At 39.8% G+C, this 18,436-nt stretch overlaps 1 protein-coding gene across 2 annotated transcripts in view; it reads right to left on the bottom strand.

Annotated features, from left to right (window-relative positions):
• Positions 1–18,436, bottom strand: part of parp8 (poly (ADP-ribose) polymerase family, member 8) — a 108,007-nt gene that overhangs the window by 75,514 nt on the left and 14,057 nt on the right. For both annotated transcript variants that reach the window (XM_046348214.1, XM_046348215.1), the window contains exon 3: positions 1,289–1,326. In XM_046348214.1, coding sequence (XP_046204170.1) covers positions 1,289–1,326 — 38 coding nt within the window. The remainder of the gene's footprint in view (positions 1–1,288; positions 1,327–18,436) is intronic.

Genomic DNA, 18,436 nt, shown 5'->3' on the forward strand with positions numbered 1-18,436 from the left:
AGACAGTTCCACTGACTAGACCCACTACTCGTAGTTGACCTTTCAACTCAGAGAGTTGTAAGTAATTCATCTTTCATGGATATTACGTGCCTCACACAGGAAGCGGCGCAGGTCCTAATCCAGGCACTTGTCATCTCCCGTCTGGATTACTGCAACTCGCTGTTGGCTGGGCTCCCTGCCTGTGCCATTAAACCCCTACAACTCATCCAGAACGCCGCAGCCCGTCTGGAGTTCAACCTTCCCAAGTTCTCTCATGTCACCCCGCTCCTCCGCTTCTCTCCACTGGCTTCCAGTTGAAGCTCGCATCCGCTACAAGTCCATGGTGCTTGCCTACGGAGCTGTGAGGGGAACGGCACCTCAGTACCTCCAGGCTCTGATCAGGCCCTACACCCAAACAAGGGCACTGCGTTCATCCACCTCTGGCCTGCTCGCCTCCCTACCACTGAGGAAGTACAGTTCCCGCTCAGCCCAGTCAAAACTGTTCGCTGCTCTGGCCCCCCAATGGTGGAACAAACTCCCTCACGTCTCATATGACATAATGTCTCATAATATGACATAATGTGACATAATGTCTCATAACATGACAGAATGTGACATAATGTCTCATAATATGACATAATGTGACATAATGTCTCATAATATGACATAATGTGACATAATGTCTCATAATATGACATAATGTGACATAATGTCTCATAATATGACATAATGTGACATAATGTCTCATAATATGACATAATGTGACATAATGTCTCATAACATGACATAATGTCACATAATGTCTCATAATATGACATAATGTGACATAATGTCTCATATGACATAATGTCTCATAATATGACATAATGTGACATAATGTCTCATAATATGACATAATGTGACATAATGTCTCATATGACATAATGTCTCATAATATGACATAATGTGACATAATGTCTCATAACATGACATAATGTGACATAATGTCTCATAATATGACATAATGTGACATAATGTCTCATAACATGACATAATGTGACATAATGTCTCATAATATGACATAATGTGACATAATGTCTCATTGACTGAATAAGAATACGGGGCTCGCTGACAGTCCCACCTAGCGGAGAAAGAATCCATATGGTTTCAGAATCTACGGCGTAATGGCCATGACCTCATTGGAAGCACTCTAGGCCTGAGGTCACAGGGGTCATTAGACTAAAGTAGTAGATGATGGCTTGCAAGATATTTACAGGAGAGACACACGGAGAGAGAAGTCATGTCAGTGATGAAATGGCGCGGCCCTTACCTGGGTAGTCGTCAGAGACGTGCACAGAGTAGGACACCCTGGAGGAGAATGAAGAGATACATTAAAAACAGGATTATTCAAATACTAATCAATAATTCAGTCAGTCAATCCAATGTATTTAATAAACCCGTATTACATCAACAGTTGTGGTGAAGGCGGCAGGGTAGCCTAGTGGTTAGAGCATTGGACTAGTAACCGGAAGGTTGCAAGTTCAAATCCCCTTAGCTGACAAGGTACAAATCTGTTGTTCTGCCCCTGAACAGACAGTTAACCCACTGTTCCCAGGCCGTCATTGAAAATAAGAATTTGTTCTTAACTGACTTGTCTGGTTAAACAAAAAAGTGACAGAACAAAGCAGGTGTGTTCAGTAACTACCAGTAGTTATAGTAAATGGAAAATACATTATTGTTGACCTGATCAATACATCAATAAGATCTTAATGAACCAGACGGTGTACATTTACAGTTTCTCAGTTCCCAGTTGACTCAACACTGGGAGCCGGTGAAACTGGCAGGCTAAGCGGCTCTGCGTGGCTCAATATATAGCAGAAGGCAAGTCAATTTCATATGTTAAAATTACGGAACTTGTCGAATAACTTAAATCACACACGACTTTACACATCCTGTTAAAAAGTACGGGTTCACAAACAGGATTCCCCGTGGGTGCCTCCCAGAATAACTTGAGAGTGTTTATGAGCAACAGCAGAACCAATTAGCATGATTCTGGTGTCGGCTCAATCACACTCCCAATCTACTAAATGAGTTCTCTCTCCCAGCAATAGGAGGGCTTTGAGCGATAGGCTTTGTCACAAATTACATCCTATTCCCTACTTAGTGCACTACTTTTGACTAGGGCCCATGAGGTTCTAATCAAAAGTAGGGCACTATTTGTGACACAGTCATGGGATCCAACACGATGGCTGAGCCAGCAAAGGAACAGAAAAGTCAAACCATATGCAGTATTTTTAGCATGTAGGCTACAATAGAAGTCTGTCTGCAAGTTTGTACCAGGGGGCAGAGTTCTTGAGAACTAAGAAAAAGCAGAACATCATTAAAAAGGTGTGAGTTTCAACCAGGGGTGCTCAGAAAACCTCAAATCATCAAACAGGAAAATGGTGAATGACCCAGGTGAATGATTAAAATACTCATTATTCAAATAAGACTTCACAAATGACTGGCAAGACTGTGTCATAACAGACCACATTGTAAAGTCAAGGTGTCCCTGTGAGAATGGGAGGGGCAATATATTCAGTAATGTGTCCCTGTGAGAATGGGAGGGGCAATATATTCAGTAATGTGTCCCTGTGAGAATGGGAGGGGCAATATATTCAGTAATGTGTCCCAGTAATGTGTCCCTGTGAGAATGGGAGGGGCAATATATTCAGTAATGTGTCCCTGTGAGAATGGGAGGGGCAATATATTCAGTAATGTGTCCCTGTGAGAATGGGAGGGGCAATATATTCAGTAATGTGTCCCTGTGAGAATGGGAGGGGCAATATATTCAGTAATGTGTCCCTGTGAGAATGGGAGGGGCAATGAGAAATGGGAGGGGCAATATATTCAGTAATGTGTCCCTGTGAGAATGGGAGGGGCAATATATTCAGTAATGTGTCCCTGTGAGAATGGGAGGGGCAATATATTCAGTAATGTGTCCCTGTGAGAATGGGAGGGGCAATATATTCAGTAATGTGTCCCTGTGAGAATGGGAGGGGCAATATATTCAGTAATGTGTCCCTGTGAGAATGGGAGGGGCAATATATTCAGTAATGTGTCCCTGTGAGAATGGGAGGGGCAATATATTCAGTAATGAGAATGGGAGGGGCAATATATTCAGTAATGTGTCCCTGTGAGAATGGGAGGGGCAATATATTCAGTAATGTGTCCCTGTGAGAATGGGAGGGGCAATATATTCAGTAATGTGTCCCTGTGAGAATGGGAGGGGCAATATATTCAGAATAATGTGTCCCTGTGAGAATGGGAGGGGCAATATATTCAGTAATGTGTCCCTGTGAGAATGGGAGGGGCAATATATTCAGTAATGTGTCCCTGTGAGAATGGGAGGGGCAATATATTCAGTAATGTGTCCCTGTGAGAATGGGAGGGGCAATATATTCAGTAATGTGTCCCTGTGAGAATGGGAGGGGCAATATATTCAGTAATGTGTCCCTGTGAGAATGGGAGGGGCAGTATATTCAGTAATGTTATATTTCCTGTCTGTTCATAAAGTGTACAATCAGACACTACACGTATATAAACACACGAGGAACATGCCATTATAGCTACAGAGAGCAGGATTATAATTACATTTTTTTTTCAGGCTTTCCAAAATACAAAACAAAAAGAACAAAAATTACTCTAAAATGAATTGAAATGATGTGCATAGTTCAAATACAGTCAACAGACATACATCCCATAATTGTCTACATTACAGTGTGTTTCCATGCTGTCCAGAGAGAGTGTAGCTGTGTAGGCAAGGTGCTGTTAATGAGTGATAACTGATGTAATGTAAATATGATATTAACCCTCCATTCCCAATGAATTGTGAATATCTTGAATATTCTGGAAGCAGAACGCATGTTGCCAACCCCGTTCACCCTGCAGCTGTGTACCGTGCTGACTGAGGCAGCATCAAACCTCACGTCTATTAAAGACATCCACAGGTCAACAGGTGTGTTTCATTCTCCTCCGTAACTAGCCTAGTGTGTGGGCAGATGCTAACCAGACATTAATTTAGCATGTAGGCGTAACTAGCCTAGTGTGTGGGCAGATGCTAACCAGACATTAATTTAGCATGTAGGCGTAACTAGCCTAGTGTGTGGGCAGATGCTAACCAGACATTAATTTAGCATGTAGCTTAATGAAATTCAATTCAGCATTGAACAAAGATGCTAAGACATTAATTTAGCATGTAGACTGACCAGCCAATGTGTGGGATGACAACCAGACAAATGATGACCACCAATCAGAGCCACTATGATGGCAGATGCAAATGAATGACATTAATCAGAGACCACTATGATAACACACCAAATGATGACCAGAATGCTAACCAGACATTAATGGTCTAGCATGAAGGACAGAGGTGGTGTAGCTACAGGAGGGCAGATGTGTAGTCTACAGGAGGATTAATTTAGCATGTAGACTACAGGAGGAGTGGTGGTGTAGATGCTAGGACAGAGGTGGTGTAGTGTAGTCTACAGGAGGACAGAGGTGGTGTAGTCTACAGGAGGACAGAGTGTGGGCAGATGCTAACCAGACATTAATTTAGCATGTAGTCTAAGGAGGACAGAGGTGGTGCAGATGCTAAGGAGGACATTAATGGTGTAGTCTACAGGAGGACAGAGGTGGTGTAGATGCTAAGGAGACATTAATTTAGCATGTAGTCTTAATGAAATTCAATGTCAGCATTGAACAAAGGTGTAGTTTAAGTTTGACCAGAGTGGGTCTGACCACCAATCAGGACCACTATGATGGCACAGGAGGATGAATGCCAGTCAATCAGGAGGACTATGATAACACACCAAATGATGACTACAATCAGGACAGAGGTGATGGTCTACAGGAGGACTACAGGAGGACAGCAGCGGTGTAGTCTACAGGAGGACAGAGGTGGTGTAGTCTACAGGAGGACAGAGGTGGTGTAGTCTACAGGAGGACAGAGGTGGTGTAGTCTACAGGAGGACAGAGGTGGTGTAGTCTACAGGAGGACAGAGGTGGTGTAGTCTACAGGAGGACAGAGGTGGTGTAGTCTACAGGAGGACAGCAGCTGGTGTAGTCTACAGGAGGACAGAGGTGGTGTAGTCTACAGGAGGACAGAGGTGGTGTAGTCTACAGGAGGACAGAGGTGGTGTAGTCTACAGGAGGACAGAGGTGGTGTAGTCTACAGGAGGACAGAGGTGGTGTAGTCTACAGGAGGACAGAGGTGGTGTAGTCTACAGGAGGACAGAGGTGGTGTAGTCTACAGGAGGACAGAGGTGGTGCAGTCTACAGGAGGACAGAGGTGGTGTAGTCTACAGGAGGACAGAGGTGGTGTAGTCTACAGAAGGACAGAGGTGGTGTAGTCTACAGGAGGACAGAGGTGGTGTAGTCTACAGGAGGACTGTAGCGATGTAGTCTACAGGAGGACAGAGGTGGTGTAGTCTACAGGAGGACTGTAGCGATGTAGTCTACAGGAGGACAGAGGTGGTGTAGTCTACAGGAGGACAGCAGCGGTGTAGTCTACAGGAGGACAGAGGTGGTGTAGTCTACAGGAGGACAGCAGCGGTGTAGTCTACAGGAGGACAGAGGTGGTGTAGTCTACAAGAGGACAGAGGTGGTGTAGTCTACAGGAGGACAGAGGTGGTGTAGTCTACAGGAGGACAGAGGTGGTGTAGTCTACAGGAGGACAGAGGTGGTGTAGTCTACAGGAGGACAGAGGTGGTGTAGTCTACAGGAGGACAGCAGTGGTGTAGTCTACAGGAGGACAGAGGTGGTGTAGTCTACAGGAGGACAGCAGCGGTGTAGTCTACAGGAGGACAGAGGTGGTGTAGTCTACAGGAGGACAGGAGGTGGTGTAGTCTACAGGAGGACAGAGGTGGTGTAGTCTACAGGAGGACAGAGGTGGTGTAGTCTACAGGAGGACAGAGGTGGTGCAGTCTACAGGAGGACAGAGGTGGTGTAGTCTGCAGGAGGACAGAGGTGGTGTAGTCTACAGGAGGACAGCAGTGGTGTAGTCTACAGGAGGACAGAGGTGGTGTAGTCTACAGGAGGACTGTAGCGATGTAGTCTACAGGAGGACTGTAGCGATGTAGTCTACAGGAGGACAGAAACGATGTAGCCTACAGGAGGACAGCAGCGGTGTAGTCTACAGGAGGACAGAGGTGGTGTAGTCTACAGGAGGACAGAGGTGGTGTAGTCTACAGGAGGACAGCGGTGGTGTAGTCTACAGGAGGACAGAGGTGGTGTAGTCTACAGGAGGACAGAGGTGGTGTAGTCTACAGGAGGACAGCAGTGGTGTAGTCTACAGGAGGACAGAGGTGGTGTAGTCTACAGGAGGACAGAGGTGGTGTAGTCTACAGGAGGACTGTAGCGATGTAGCCTACAGGAGGACAGAGGTGGTGTAGTCTACAGGAGGACAGAGGTAGTGTAGTCTACAGGAGGACAGAGGTTGTGTAGTCTACAGGAGGACAGAGGTGGTGTAGTCTACAGGAGGACAGAGGTGGTGTAGTCTACATGAGGACAGAGGTGGTGTAGTCTACAGGAGGACAGAGGTGGTGCAGTCTACAGGAGGACAGCAGCGGTGTAGTCTACAGGAGGACAGAGGTGGTGTAGTCTACAGGAGGACTGTCAGTCTGACAGTCTACCTGCTGTAATCCATTTCCAGCCACATCAAAACACGTCCCATGACTGTCGTGACAACAACATCAGTAATATAATATAATATATGCCATTTAGCAGACGCTTTTATCCAAAGCGACTTACAGTCATGTGTGCATACATTCTACGTATGGGTGGTCCCGGGGATCGAACCCACTACCATTCTACGTATGGGAATCTTCAACTGACATTTCAAAGTCAAAAACCAGGAGCGCTTAAAAAACAAAGGTTTTACGGAACAAAACTATTTTATAGTATCGCACAGACTTGTCAAACCCATTTTTCACACTAAGAAATGAGATGCATTTATAATACATACTGTATGTGTTTATAAGCCTCTGCATATTTAATTATTCACACTGTTTAGTGCCAATGTCCCAATAAACTTTGTTTTGGTGAGTTCTCCTCGGGCTTAAATCCACACTAACAATGTGACATAAAACCTCATAAATAGATGTTATTCTACCCCCTGACAGTAGTTATATAGGATGGTGTGTATAGAGAGTAGTTATATAGGATGGTGTGTATAGACAGTAGTTATATAGGATGGTGTGTATAGATAGTATAGACAGTAGTTATATAGGAGGGTGTATATAGACAGTAGTTATATAGGATGGTGTGTATAGACAGTAGTTATATAGGATGGTGTGTATAGACAGTAGTTATATAGGATGGTGTGTATAGACAGTAGGTATATAGGATGGTGTGTATAGACAGTAGTTATATAGGATGGTGTGTATAGACAGTAGTTATATAGGATGGTGTGTATAGACAGTAGGTATATAGGATGGTGTGTATAGACAGTAGTTATATAGGATGGTGTGTATAGACAGTAGTTATATAGGATGGTGTGTATAGACAGACAGTAGGTATATAGGATGGTGTGTGTAGACAGTATAGACAGTAGTTATATAGAATGATGTGTATAGACAGTAGTTATACAGGATGGTGTGTATAGACAGTAGTTATATAGGATGGTGTGTATAGACAGTAGTTATATAGGATGGTGTATATAGACAGTAGTTATATAGGATGGTGTGTGTAGACAGTATAGACAGTAGTTATATAGGATGGTGTGTATAGACAGTATAGACAGTAGTTATATAGGATGGTGTGTATAGACAGTATAGACAGTAGTTATATAGGAGGGTGTGTATAGACAGTAGTTATATAGGATGGTGTATATAGACAGTAGTTATATAGGATGGTGTGTATAGACAGTAGTTATATAGGATGGTGTATATAGACAGTAGTTATATAGGATGGTGTATATAGACAGTAGTTATATAGGATGGTGTGTATAGACAGTAGTTATATAGGATGGTGTATATAGACAGTAGTTATATAGGATGGTGTGTGTAGACAGTATAGACAGTAGTTATATAGGATGGTGTGTATAGACAGTATAGACAGTAGTTATATAGGATGGTGTGTATAGACAGTAGTTATATAGGATGGTGTATATAGACAGTAGTTATATAGGATGGTGTATATAGACAGTAGTTATATAGGATGGTGTATATAGACAGTAGTTATATAGGATGGTGTATATAGACAGTAGTTATATAGGATGGTGTGTGTAGACAGTATAGACAGTAGTTATATAGGATGGTGTGTGTAGACAGTAGTTATATAGGATGGTGTGTATAGACAGTAGTTATATAGGATGGTGTGTGTAGACAGTATAGACAGTAGTTATATAGGATGGTGTGTGTAGACAGTATAGACAGTAGTTATATAGGATGGTGTGTGTAGACAGTATAGACAGTAGTTATATAGGATGGTGTGTATAGACAGTAGTTATATAGGATGGTGTGTATAGACAGTAGTTATATAGGATGGTGTATATAGACAGTAGTTATATAGGATGGTGTGTGTAGACAGTATAGACAGTAGTTATATAGGATGGTGTGTATAGACAGTATAGACAGTAGTTATATAGGATGGTGTGTATAGACAGTAGTTATATAGGATGATGTATATAGACAGTAGTTATATAGGATGGTGTATATAGACAGTAGTTATATAGGATGGTGTATATAGACAGTAGTTATATAGGATGGTGTGTGTAGACAGTATAGACAGTAGTTATATAGGATGGTGTGTGTAGACAGTATAGACAGTAGTTATATAGGATGGTGTGTATAGACAGTAGTTATAGAGGATGGTGTGTGTAGACAGTATAGACAGTAGTTATATAGGATGGTGTGTGTAGACAGTATAGACAGTAGTTATATAGGATGGTGTGTGTAGACAGTATAGACAGTAGTTATATAGGATGGTGTGTGTAGACAGTATAGACAGTAGTTATATAGGATGGTGTGTATAGACAGTAGTTATATAGGATGGTGTGTATAGACAGTAGTTATATAGGATGGTGTGTATAGACAGTAGTTATATAGGATGGTGTGTATAGACAGTAGTTATATAGGAGGGTGTGTGTAGACAGTATAGACAGTAGTTATATAGGATGGTGTGTATAGACAGTATAGACAGTAGTTATATAGGATGGTGTGTATAGACAGTATAGACAGTAGTTATATAGGATGGTGTGTATAGACAGTAGTTATATAGGATGGTGTGTATAGAGAGTAGTTATATAGGATGGTGTGTATAGACAGTAGTTATATAGGATGGTGTGTATAGACAGTAGTTATATAGGATGGTGTGTATAGACAGTATAGACAGTAGTTATATAGGATGGTGTGTATAGACAGTATAGACAGTAGTTATATAGGATGGTGTGTATAGACAGTAGTTATATAGGAGGGTGTGTATAGACAGTAGTTATATAGTATGGTGTGTATAGACAGTAGTTATATAGGATGGTGTGTATAGACAGTAGTTATATATGAGATGGTGTGTATAGACAGTAGTTATATAGTATGGTGTGTGTCCCAGTATAGACAGTAGTTATATAGGATGGTGTGTATAGACAGTAGTTATATAGGAGGGTGTGTATAGACAGTAGTTATATAGGATGGTGTGTATAGACAGTAGTTATATAGGATGGTGTGTATAGACAGTATAGACAGTAGTTATATAGGATGGTGTGATTAGACAGTAGTTACATAGGATGGTGTGTATAGACAGTATAGACAGTAGTTATATAGGAGGGTGTATATAGACAGTAGTTATATAGGATGGTGTGTATAGACAGTAGTTATATAGGAGGGTGTATATAGACAGTGGTTATTTAGGATGGTGTGTATAGACAGTAGTTATATATGATGGTGTGTATAGACAGTAGTTATATAGGATGGTGTGTAAAGACAGTAGTTATATAGGATGGTGTGTATAGACAGTAGTTATATAGGAGGGTGTGTATAGACAGTAGTTATATAGGATGGTGTATATAGACAGTAGTTATATAGGATGGTGTGTGTAGACAGTATAGACAGTAGTTATATAGGATGGTGTGTATAGACAGTATAGACAGTAGTTATATAGGAGGGTGTGTATAGACAGTAGTTATATAGGATGGTGTATATAGACAGTAGTTATATAGGATGGTGTGTATAGACAGTAGTTATATAGGATGGTGTATATAGACAGTAGTTATATAGGATGGTGTATATAGACAGTAGTTATATAGGATGGTGTGTATAGACAGTAGTTATATAGGATGGTGTATATAGACAGTAGTTATATAGGATGGTGTGTGTAGACAGTATAGACAGTAGTTATATAGGATGGTGTGTATAGACAGTATAGACAGTAGTTATATAGGATGGTGTGTATAGACAGTAGTTATATAGGATGGTGTGTATAGACAGTAGTTATATAGGATGGTGTGTATAGACAGTAGTTATATAGGATGGTGTATATAGACAGTAGTTATATAGGATGGTGTGTGTAGACAGTATAGACAGTAGTTATATAGGATGGTGTGTGTAGACAGTATAGACAGTAGTTATATAGGATGGTGTGTGTAGACAGTATAGACAGTAGTTATATAGGATGGTGTGTGTAGACAGTATAGACAGTAGTTATATAGGATGGTGTGTGTAGACAGTATAGACAGTAGTTATATAGGATGGTGTGTATAGACAGTAGTTATATAGGATGGTGTATATAGACAGTAGTTATATAGGATGGTGTGTGTAGACAGTATAGACAGTAGTTATATAGGATGGTGTGTATAGACAGTATAGACAGTAGTTATATAGGATGGTGTGTATAGACAGTAGTTATATAGGATGGTGTATATAGACAGTAGTTATATAGGATGGTGTATATAGACAGTAGTTATATAGGATGGTGTATATAGACAGTAGTTATATAGGATGGTGTGTGTAGACAGTATAGACAGTAGTTATATAGGATGGTGTGTATAGACAGTAGTTATATAGGATGGTGTGTATAGACAGTAGTTATATAGGATGGTGTGTGTAGACAGTATAGACAGTAGTTATATAGGATGGTGTGTGTAGACAGTATAGACAGTAGTTATATAGGATGGTGTGTATAGACAGTAGTTATATAGGATGGTGTGTGTAGACAGTATAGACAGTAGTTATATAGGATGGTGTGTGTAGACAGTATAGACAGTAGTTATATAGGATGGTGTGTGTAGACAGTATAGACAGTAGTTATATAGGATGGTGTGTATAGACAGTAGTTATATAGGATGGTGTGTATAGACAGTAGTTATATAGGATGGTGTGTATAGACAGTAGTTATATAGGATGGTGTGTATAGACAGTAGTTATATAGGAGGGTGTGTATAGACAGTATAGACAGTAGTTATATAGGATGGTGTGTATAGACAGTATAGACAGTAGTTATATAGGATGGTGTGTATAGACAGTAGTTATATAGGATGGTGTGTATAGAGAGTAGTTATATAGGATGGTGTGTATAGAGAGTAGTAATATATAATAATATAATAATATAATATAATATAATATAATAATATAATAATAATAATAAGTAGTTATATAGGATGGTGTGTATAGACAGTAGTTATATAGGATGGTGTGTATAGACAGTAGTTATATAGGATGGTGTGTATAGACAGTATAGACAGTAGTTATATAGGATGGTGTGTATAAACAGTATAGACAGTAGTTATATAGGATGGTGTGTATAGACAGTAGTTATATAGGATGGTGTGTATAGACAGTAGTTATATAGGATGGTGTGTATAGACAGTAGTTATATAGGATGGTGTGTATAGACAGTATAGACAGTAGTTATATAGGATGGTGTGTATAGACAGTATAGACAGTAGTTATATAGGATGGTGTGTATAGACAGTAGTTATATAGGATGGTGTGTATAGACAGTAGTTATATAGGATGGTGTATATAGACAGTAGTTATATAGGATGGTGTGTGTAGACAGTATAGACAGTAGTTATATAGGATGGTGTGTATAGACAGTATAGACAGTAGTTATATAGGATGGTGTGTATAGACAGTAGTTATATAGGATGGTGTATATAGACAGTAGTTATATAGGATGGTGTATATAGACAGTAGTTATATAGGATGGTGTATATAGACAGTAGGTATGGTGTGTATAGACAGTAGTTATATAGGATGGTGTGTAAAGACAGTAGTTATTTAGGATGGTGTGTATAGACAGTAGTTATATATGATGGTGTGTATAGACAGTAGTTATATAGGATGGTGTGTATAGACAGTAGTTATATAGGATGGTGTGTATAGACAGTAGTTATATAGGATGGTGTGTATAGACAGTATAGACAGTAGTTATTTAGGATGGTGTGTATAGACAGTAGTTATATAGGATGGTGTGTAAAGACAGTAGTTATATAGGATGGTGTATATAGACAGTAGTTATATAGGATGGTGTGTATAGACAGTATAGACAGTAGTTATGTAGGATGGTGTGTATAGACAGTATAGACAGTAGTTATATAGGATGGTGTGTATAGACAGTAGTTATATAGGATGGTGTGTAAAGACAGTAGTTATATAGGATGGTGTATATAGACAGTAGTTATATAGGATGGTGTGTATAGACAGTATAGACAGTAGTTATATAGGATGGTGTATATAGACAGTAGTTATATAGGATGGTGTGTATAGACAGTAGTTATATAGGAGGGTGTGTATAGACAGTAGTTATATAGGATGGTGTATATAGACAGTAGTTATATAGGATGGTGTGTATAGACAGTAGTTATATAGGATGGTGTGTATAGACAGTATAGACAGTAGTTATATAGGATGGTGTGTATAGACAGTAGTTATATAGGATGGTGTATATAGACAGTAGTTATATAGGATGGTGTATATAGACAGTACATTTACATTTAAGTCATTTAGCAGACGCTCTTATCCAGAGCGACTTATATAGGATGGTGTGTATAGACAGTATAGACAGTAGTTATATAGGAGGGTGTATATAGACAGTAGTTATATAGGATGGTGTGTATAGACAGTAGTTATATAGGATGGTGTGTATAGACAGTATATGAATAGATTAGGTGTGGACAACAGTAGTTGTATAGGATGAGCCTTGACTAGAATACAGTATATACATATGAAGTGGGTGAAACAGTAGGTAAACATTATTAAAGTGGCCAGTGTTCAATGACCATGTGCATAGGGCTCAGGGAAAGATACTGAGTGGTGGACTATTTAACAGTCTGATTGCCTGGAGATAGAAGCTGTTTTTCAGTCTCTCTGTCCTCACTTTCATGTACCTGTACTGGGGTTAAGTTCTGCCCGTTGGAGGTTGGTTGTAAATGCTCGCGTCAAGTTTGTTTGTTTATTTGTCCTATGAAAGACACGTAACTCAATGAATGAATGAGCGATAACGTATCGTGTTTCTAGTCATTTAAATGTACACTACCGTTCAGAAGGTTGGCGGTCACTAGTCATTTAAATGTACACTACCGTTCAGAAGGTTGGCGGTCACTAGTCAGTAGTTATTTAAATGTATGTAGAAGGTTGGCGGTCACTATAGAAGGTTGGTGGTTAGGTCATTTAAATGTACACACCGTTTAAGGTTGGCGGTCACTAGTCACACTACCGTTCAGAAGGTTGGCGGTCACTAGTCATTTAAATGTACACTACCGTTCAGAAGGTTGGCGGTCACTAGTCATTTAAATGTACACTACCGTTCAGAAGGTTGGCGGTCACTAGTCATTTAAATGTACACTACCGTTCAGAAGGTTGGCGGTCACTAGTCATTTAAATGTACACTAGTATATTTTAAGTCATTTAAATGTACACTAGTTCAGAAGGTTGGCGGTCACTGGTCATTTAAATGTACACTACCGTTCAGAAGGTTGGTGTCACTAGACAGTTCAAATGTACACTACCGTTCAGAAGGTTGGCGGTCACTAGTAGTTAGAGGTTGGCGGTCACTAGTCATTTAAATGTACACTACCGTTCATTTAGGTTGGGTTGGCGGTCACTAGTCATTTAAATGTATACTACCGATCAGAAGGTTGGCGGTCACTAGTCATTTAAATGACACTACCGTTGGTGTATAGTCATTTAAATGTACACTACCGTAGAAGGTTGGCGGTCACTAGGATGGTGTCACTAGTATTTAAATGTACACTACCGACACTAGTTAGAAGGTTGGCGGTCACTAGTCATTTAAATGTACACTAGTTCAGAAGGTTGGTGGTCACTAGTCATTTAAATGTACACTAGTTATAAGGATGGTGTACTAGTCATTTAAATGTACACTACCGTTATATAGGATGGTGTCACTAGTCATTTAAATGTACACTACCGTTCAGAAGGTTGGTGGTCACTAGTCATTTAAATGTATACTAGGAGAAGGTTGTATCACTAGTCATTAAATTACACTACCGTAGATGGTTGTATAGACTAGTACACTACCGTTATATAGGATGGTGGTACTAGACATTTAAATGTTATTCATAGGATGGTGTATATAGTACACTACCGTTGAAGGTTGGCGGTCACTAGTCATTTAAATGTACACTACCGTTTGGCATATAGGTACACTACCGGAAGGTGTGTCATTTAAATGACAGTAGTTATATAGGATGGTGGTCATAGTCATTTAAATGACAGTAGTTATATAGGATGTCATTTAAATGTACACTACCGTTCAGAAGGTATAGTCATTTAAATGTACACTTCAGAAGGTTATAGACAGTAGTTTTAAATGTACACTACCGTTCAGAAGGGTTGGCATAGTCATTTAAATGTACACTACCGCGAAGGTTGGCGGTCACTAGTCATTTAAATGTACACTACCGTTCAGAAGGTTGGCGGTCACTAGTCATTTAAATGTACACTACCGTTCAGAAGGTTGGCGGTCACTAGTCATTTAAATGTACACTACCGTTTGGCGGTCATATTTAAATGTACACTACCGTAGAAGGTTGGCGGTCACTAGTCATTTAAATGTACACTAGGAAGGTTGGCGGTACTAGTCATTTAAATGTACACTATTCAGAAGGTTGTGTCACTAGTCATTTAAATGTACACTACCGTTCAGAAGGTTGGCGGTCACTAGTCATTTAAATGTACACTACCGTTCAGAAGGTTGGCCTTCACTAGTCATTTAAATGTACACTACCGTTCAGAAGGTTGAAACAGTAGGTAAATGTACACTACCGTTAGAAGGTGGCCACTGTCATTTAAATGTACACTATGTTCAGAAGGTTGCTCACTAGTCATTTAAATGTACACTACCGTTCAGAAGGTTGGCGGTCACTAGTCATTTAAATGTACACTGCCGTGGAGAAGGTTGGCGGTCACTGTCATTTAAATGTACACTACCGTTCAGAAGGTTTTAAATGTATAGGCGGTCACTAGTCATTTAAATTCACTACCGTAGAAGGTTAAGTCACTAGTCATTTAAATGTTGGAGGTTGGTTGTCATTTAAATGTACACTACCGTTCAGAAGGTTGTTTGTCACTAGTCATTTAAATGTACCTACCGAAAGACACACTAGTCATTTAAATGTAACTCAATGAATGAATGACCGTTCAGAAGGTTGGCGGTCACTAGTCATTTAAATGTACACTACCGTTCAGAAGGTTGGCGGTCACTAGTCATTTAAATGTACACTACCGTTCAGAAGTTTTGGCGGTCACTTAGAAATGTCCTTGTTTTTTGAAAGAAAAGCTCATTTTTGGTCCTTCAAAATAACATCAAATTGAGCAGAAAAACAGTGTAGACATGGTTAACGTTGTAAATGATTTGTAGCTGGAAACAAAATATTTTTTTATGGAATATCTACAGAGGCATATCCTATTCCCAGCTAGATCTATTGTCTCTACGTCTCTATTGTATTATGACAGACCAGCTAGATATACAGCAACCATCACTCCTGTGTTCCAATGGCACGTTGTGTTAGCTAATCCAAGTTATAATTTTAAAAGGCTAATTGACCATTAGAAAACCCTTTTGCAATTATGTTAGCACAGCTGAAAACTGTTGTTCTGATTAAAGAAGCAATAAAACTGGTCTTATTTAGACTAGTTGAGTATCTGGATCATCAGCATTTGTGGGGTTGATTACAGGCTCAAAATGGCCAGAAAGCAATTACTTTTTCTGAAACTCGTCACTCTATTCTTGTTCTGAGAAATGAAGGCTATTCCATGTGAGAAATGTCCAAGAAACTGAAGATCTCGTTCAAGGCTGTGTGCTACTCCCTTCACAGAACAGAGTAAACTGGCTCTAACCAGAATAGAAGGAGGAGTGGGAGGCCCCGGTGCACAACTGAGCCAGAGGACAAGTACATTAGAGTGTCTAGTTTGAGAAACAGATGCCTCACAAGTCCTCAAATGGCTTCATTTAAATAGTACCCACAAAACACCAGTCTCAACGTCAACAGCGAAGAGGCGACTCCAGGATGCTGGCCTCCTAGGCAGAGTTCCTCTGTCCAGTATCTGAGTTCTTTTGCCATCTTAATCTTTTCTTTTTATTGGCCAGTCTGAGATATGGCTTTTTCTGTGCAACTCTGCCTAGAAGGCCAGAATCCCGGAGTCGCCTCATCACTGTTGACGTTGAGACTGGTGTTTTTTGCAGCTACTATTTTATGAAGTTGCCAATTGAGGACTTGTGAGGCGTCTGCCGGCTGTCGGCTGCTGACTCACTCCCTCTCCTAAATGCGCACAGAGGAGGGAGAGAAGCATTCTGGGAAGCACAAGCCTACTCACTCCCTCTCCTAAATGTGCGCACAGAGGAGGGACAGAAGCATTCTGGGAAGCACAAGCCTATATGACAGTTTCTCAAAATGCTACTGCGGGGGGGTGGGGGAATACAGTTTTCAATGAACTACTGTTGTTTTAGTTAGAGAAAGGAGTGTCACAGCTTTCTGTTGAGGATATAATGCATTTCTCACCTGGTAATATTGAGGAAATGGCACCACTTTACAACCGAAAGAAAGGTAATAATATGGTATTGATGCGACGGTGAAGCAGAGCAGAGCGTGACATTTATAGTGAATGGGCTTACATCAAGTAGCAGAGCGTGACATTTATAGTGAATGGGCTTACATCAAGTAGCAGAGCGTGACATTTATAGTGAATAGGCTTACATCAAGTAGCAGAGCAGAGCGTGACATTTATAGTGAATGGGCTTACATCAAGTAGCAGAGCAGAGCGTGACATTTATAGTGAATGGGCTTACATCAAGTAGCAGAGCGTGACATTTATAGTGAATAGGCTTACATCAAGTAGCAGAGCGTGACATTTATAGTGAATGGGCTTACATCAAGTAGCAGAGCGTGACATTTATAGTGAATGGGCTTACATCAAGTAGCAGAGCGTGACATTTATAGTGAATGGGCTTACATCAAGTAGCAGAGCGTGACATTTATAGTGAATAGGCTTACATCAATTAGCAGAGCAGAGCGTGACATTTATAGTGAATGGGCTTACATCAAGTAGCAGAGCGTGACATTTATAGTGAATGGGCTTACATCAAGTAGCAGAGCGAGACATTAACAGTGAATAGGCTTACATCAAGTAGCAGAACGTGACATTTATATGACATTAGCCTACATTTACTGATAGATGAATCATTTAGCCTACATTGACTGATAGATGAATCAATTAGCCTACATTGACTGATAGATTAATCAATTAGCCTACATTGACTGATAGATTAATCAATTAGCCTACATTGACTGATAGATGAATCATTTAGCCTACATTTACTGAGATGAATCAATTAGCCTACATTTACTGAGATGAATCAATTAGCCTACATTTACTGATAGATGAATCAATTAGCCTACATTTACTGAGATTAATCAATTAGCCTACATTGACTGATAGATGAATCATTTAGCCTACATTTACTGAGATGAATCAATTAGCCTACATTGACTGATAGATGAATCATTTAGCCTACATTTACTGAGATGAATCAATTAGCCTACATTTACTGAGATGAATCAATTAGCCTACATTTACTGAGATGAATCAATTAGCCTACATTTACTGATAGATGAATCAATTAGCCTACATTTACTGATAGATGAATCAATTAGCCTACATTTACTGATAGATGAATCAATTAGCCTCCATTTACTGAGATGAATCAATTAGCCTACATTTACTGATAGATGAATCAATTAGCCTACATTTACTGATAGATGAATCAATTAGCCTACATTTACTGATAGATGAATCAATTAGCCTACATTTACTGAGATGAATCAATTAGCCTACATTTACTGATAGATTAATCAATTAGCCTACATTTACTGATAGATTAATCAATTAGCCTACATTTACTGATAGATTAATCAATTAGCCTACACTGACTGATAGATTAATCAATTAGCCTACATTGACTGATAGATTAATCAATTAGCCTA

The sequence above is a fragment of the Oncorhynchus gorbuscha genome, linkage group LG04, assembly GCF_021184085.1.
Source record: "Oncorhynchus gorbuscha isolate QuinsamMale2020 ecotype Even-year linkage group LG04, OgorEven_v1.0, whole genome shotgun sequence".
NCBI lineage: Eukaryota > Metazoa > Chordata > Actinopteri > Salmoniformes > Salmonidae > Oncorhynchus > Oncorhynchus gorbuscha.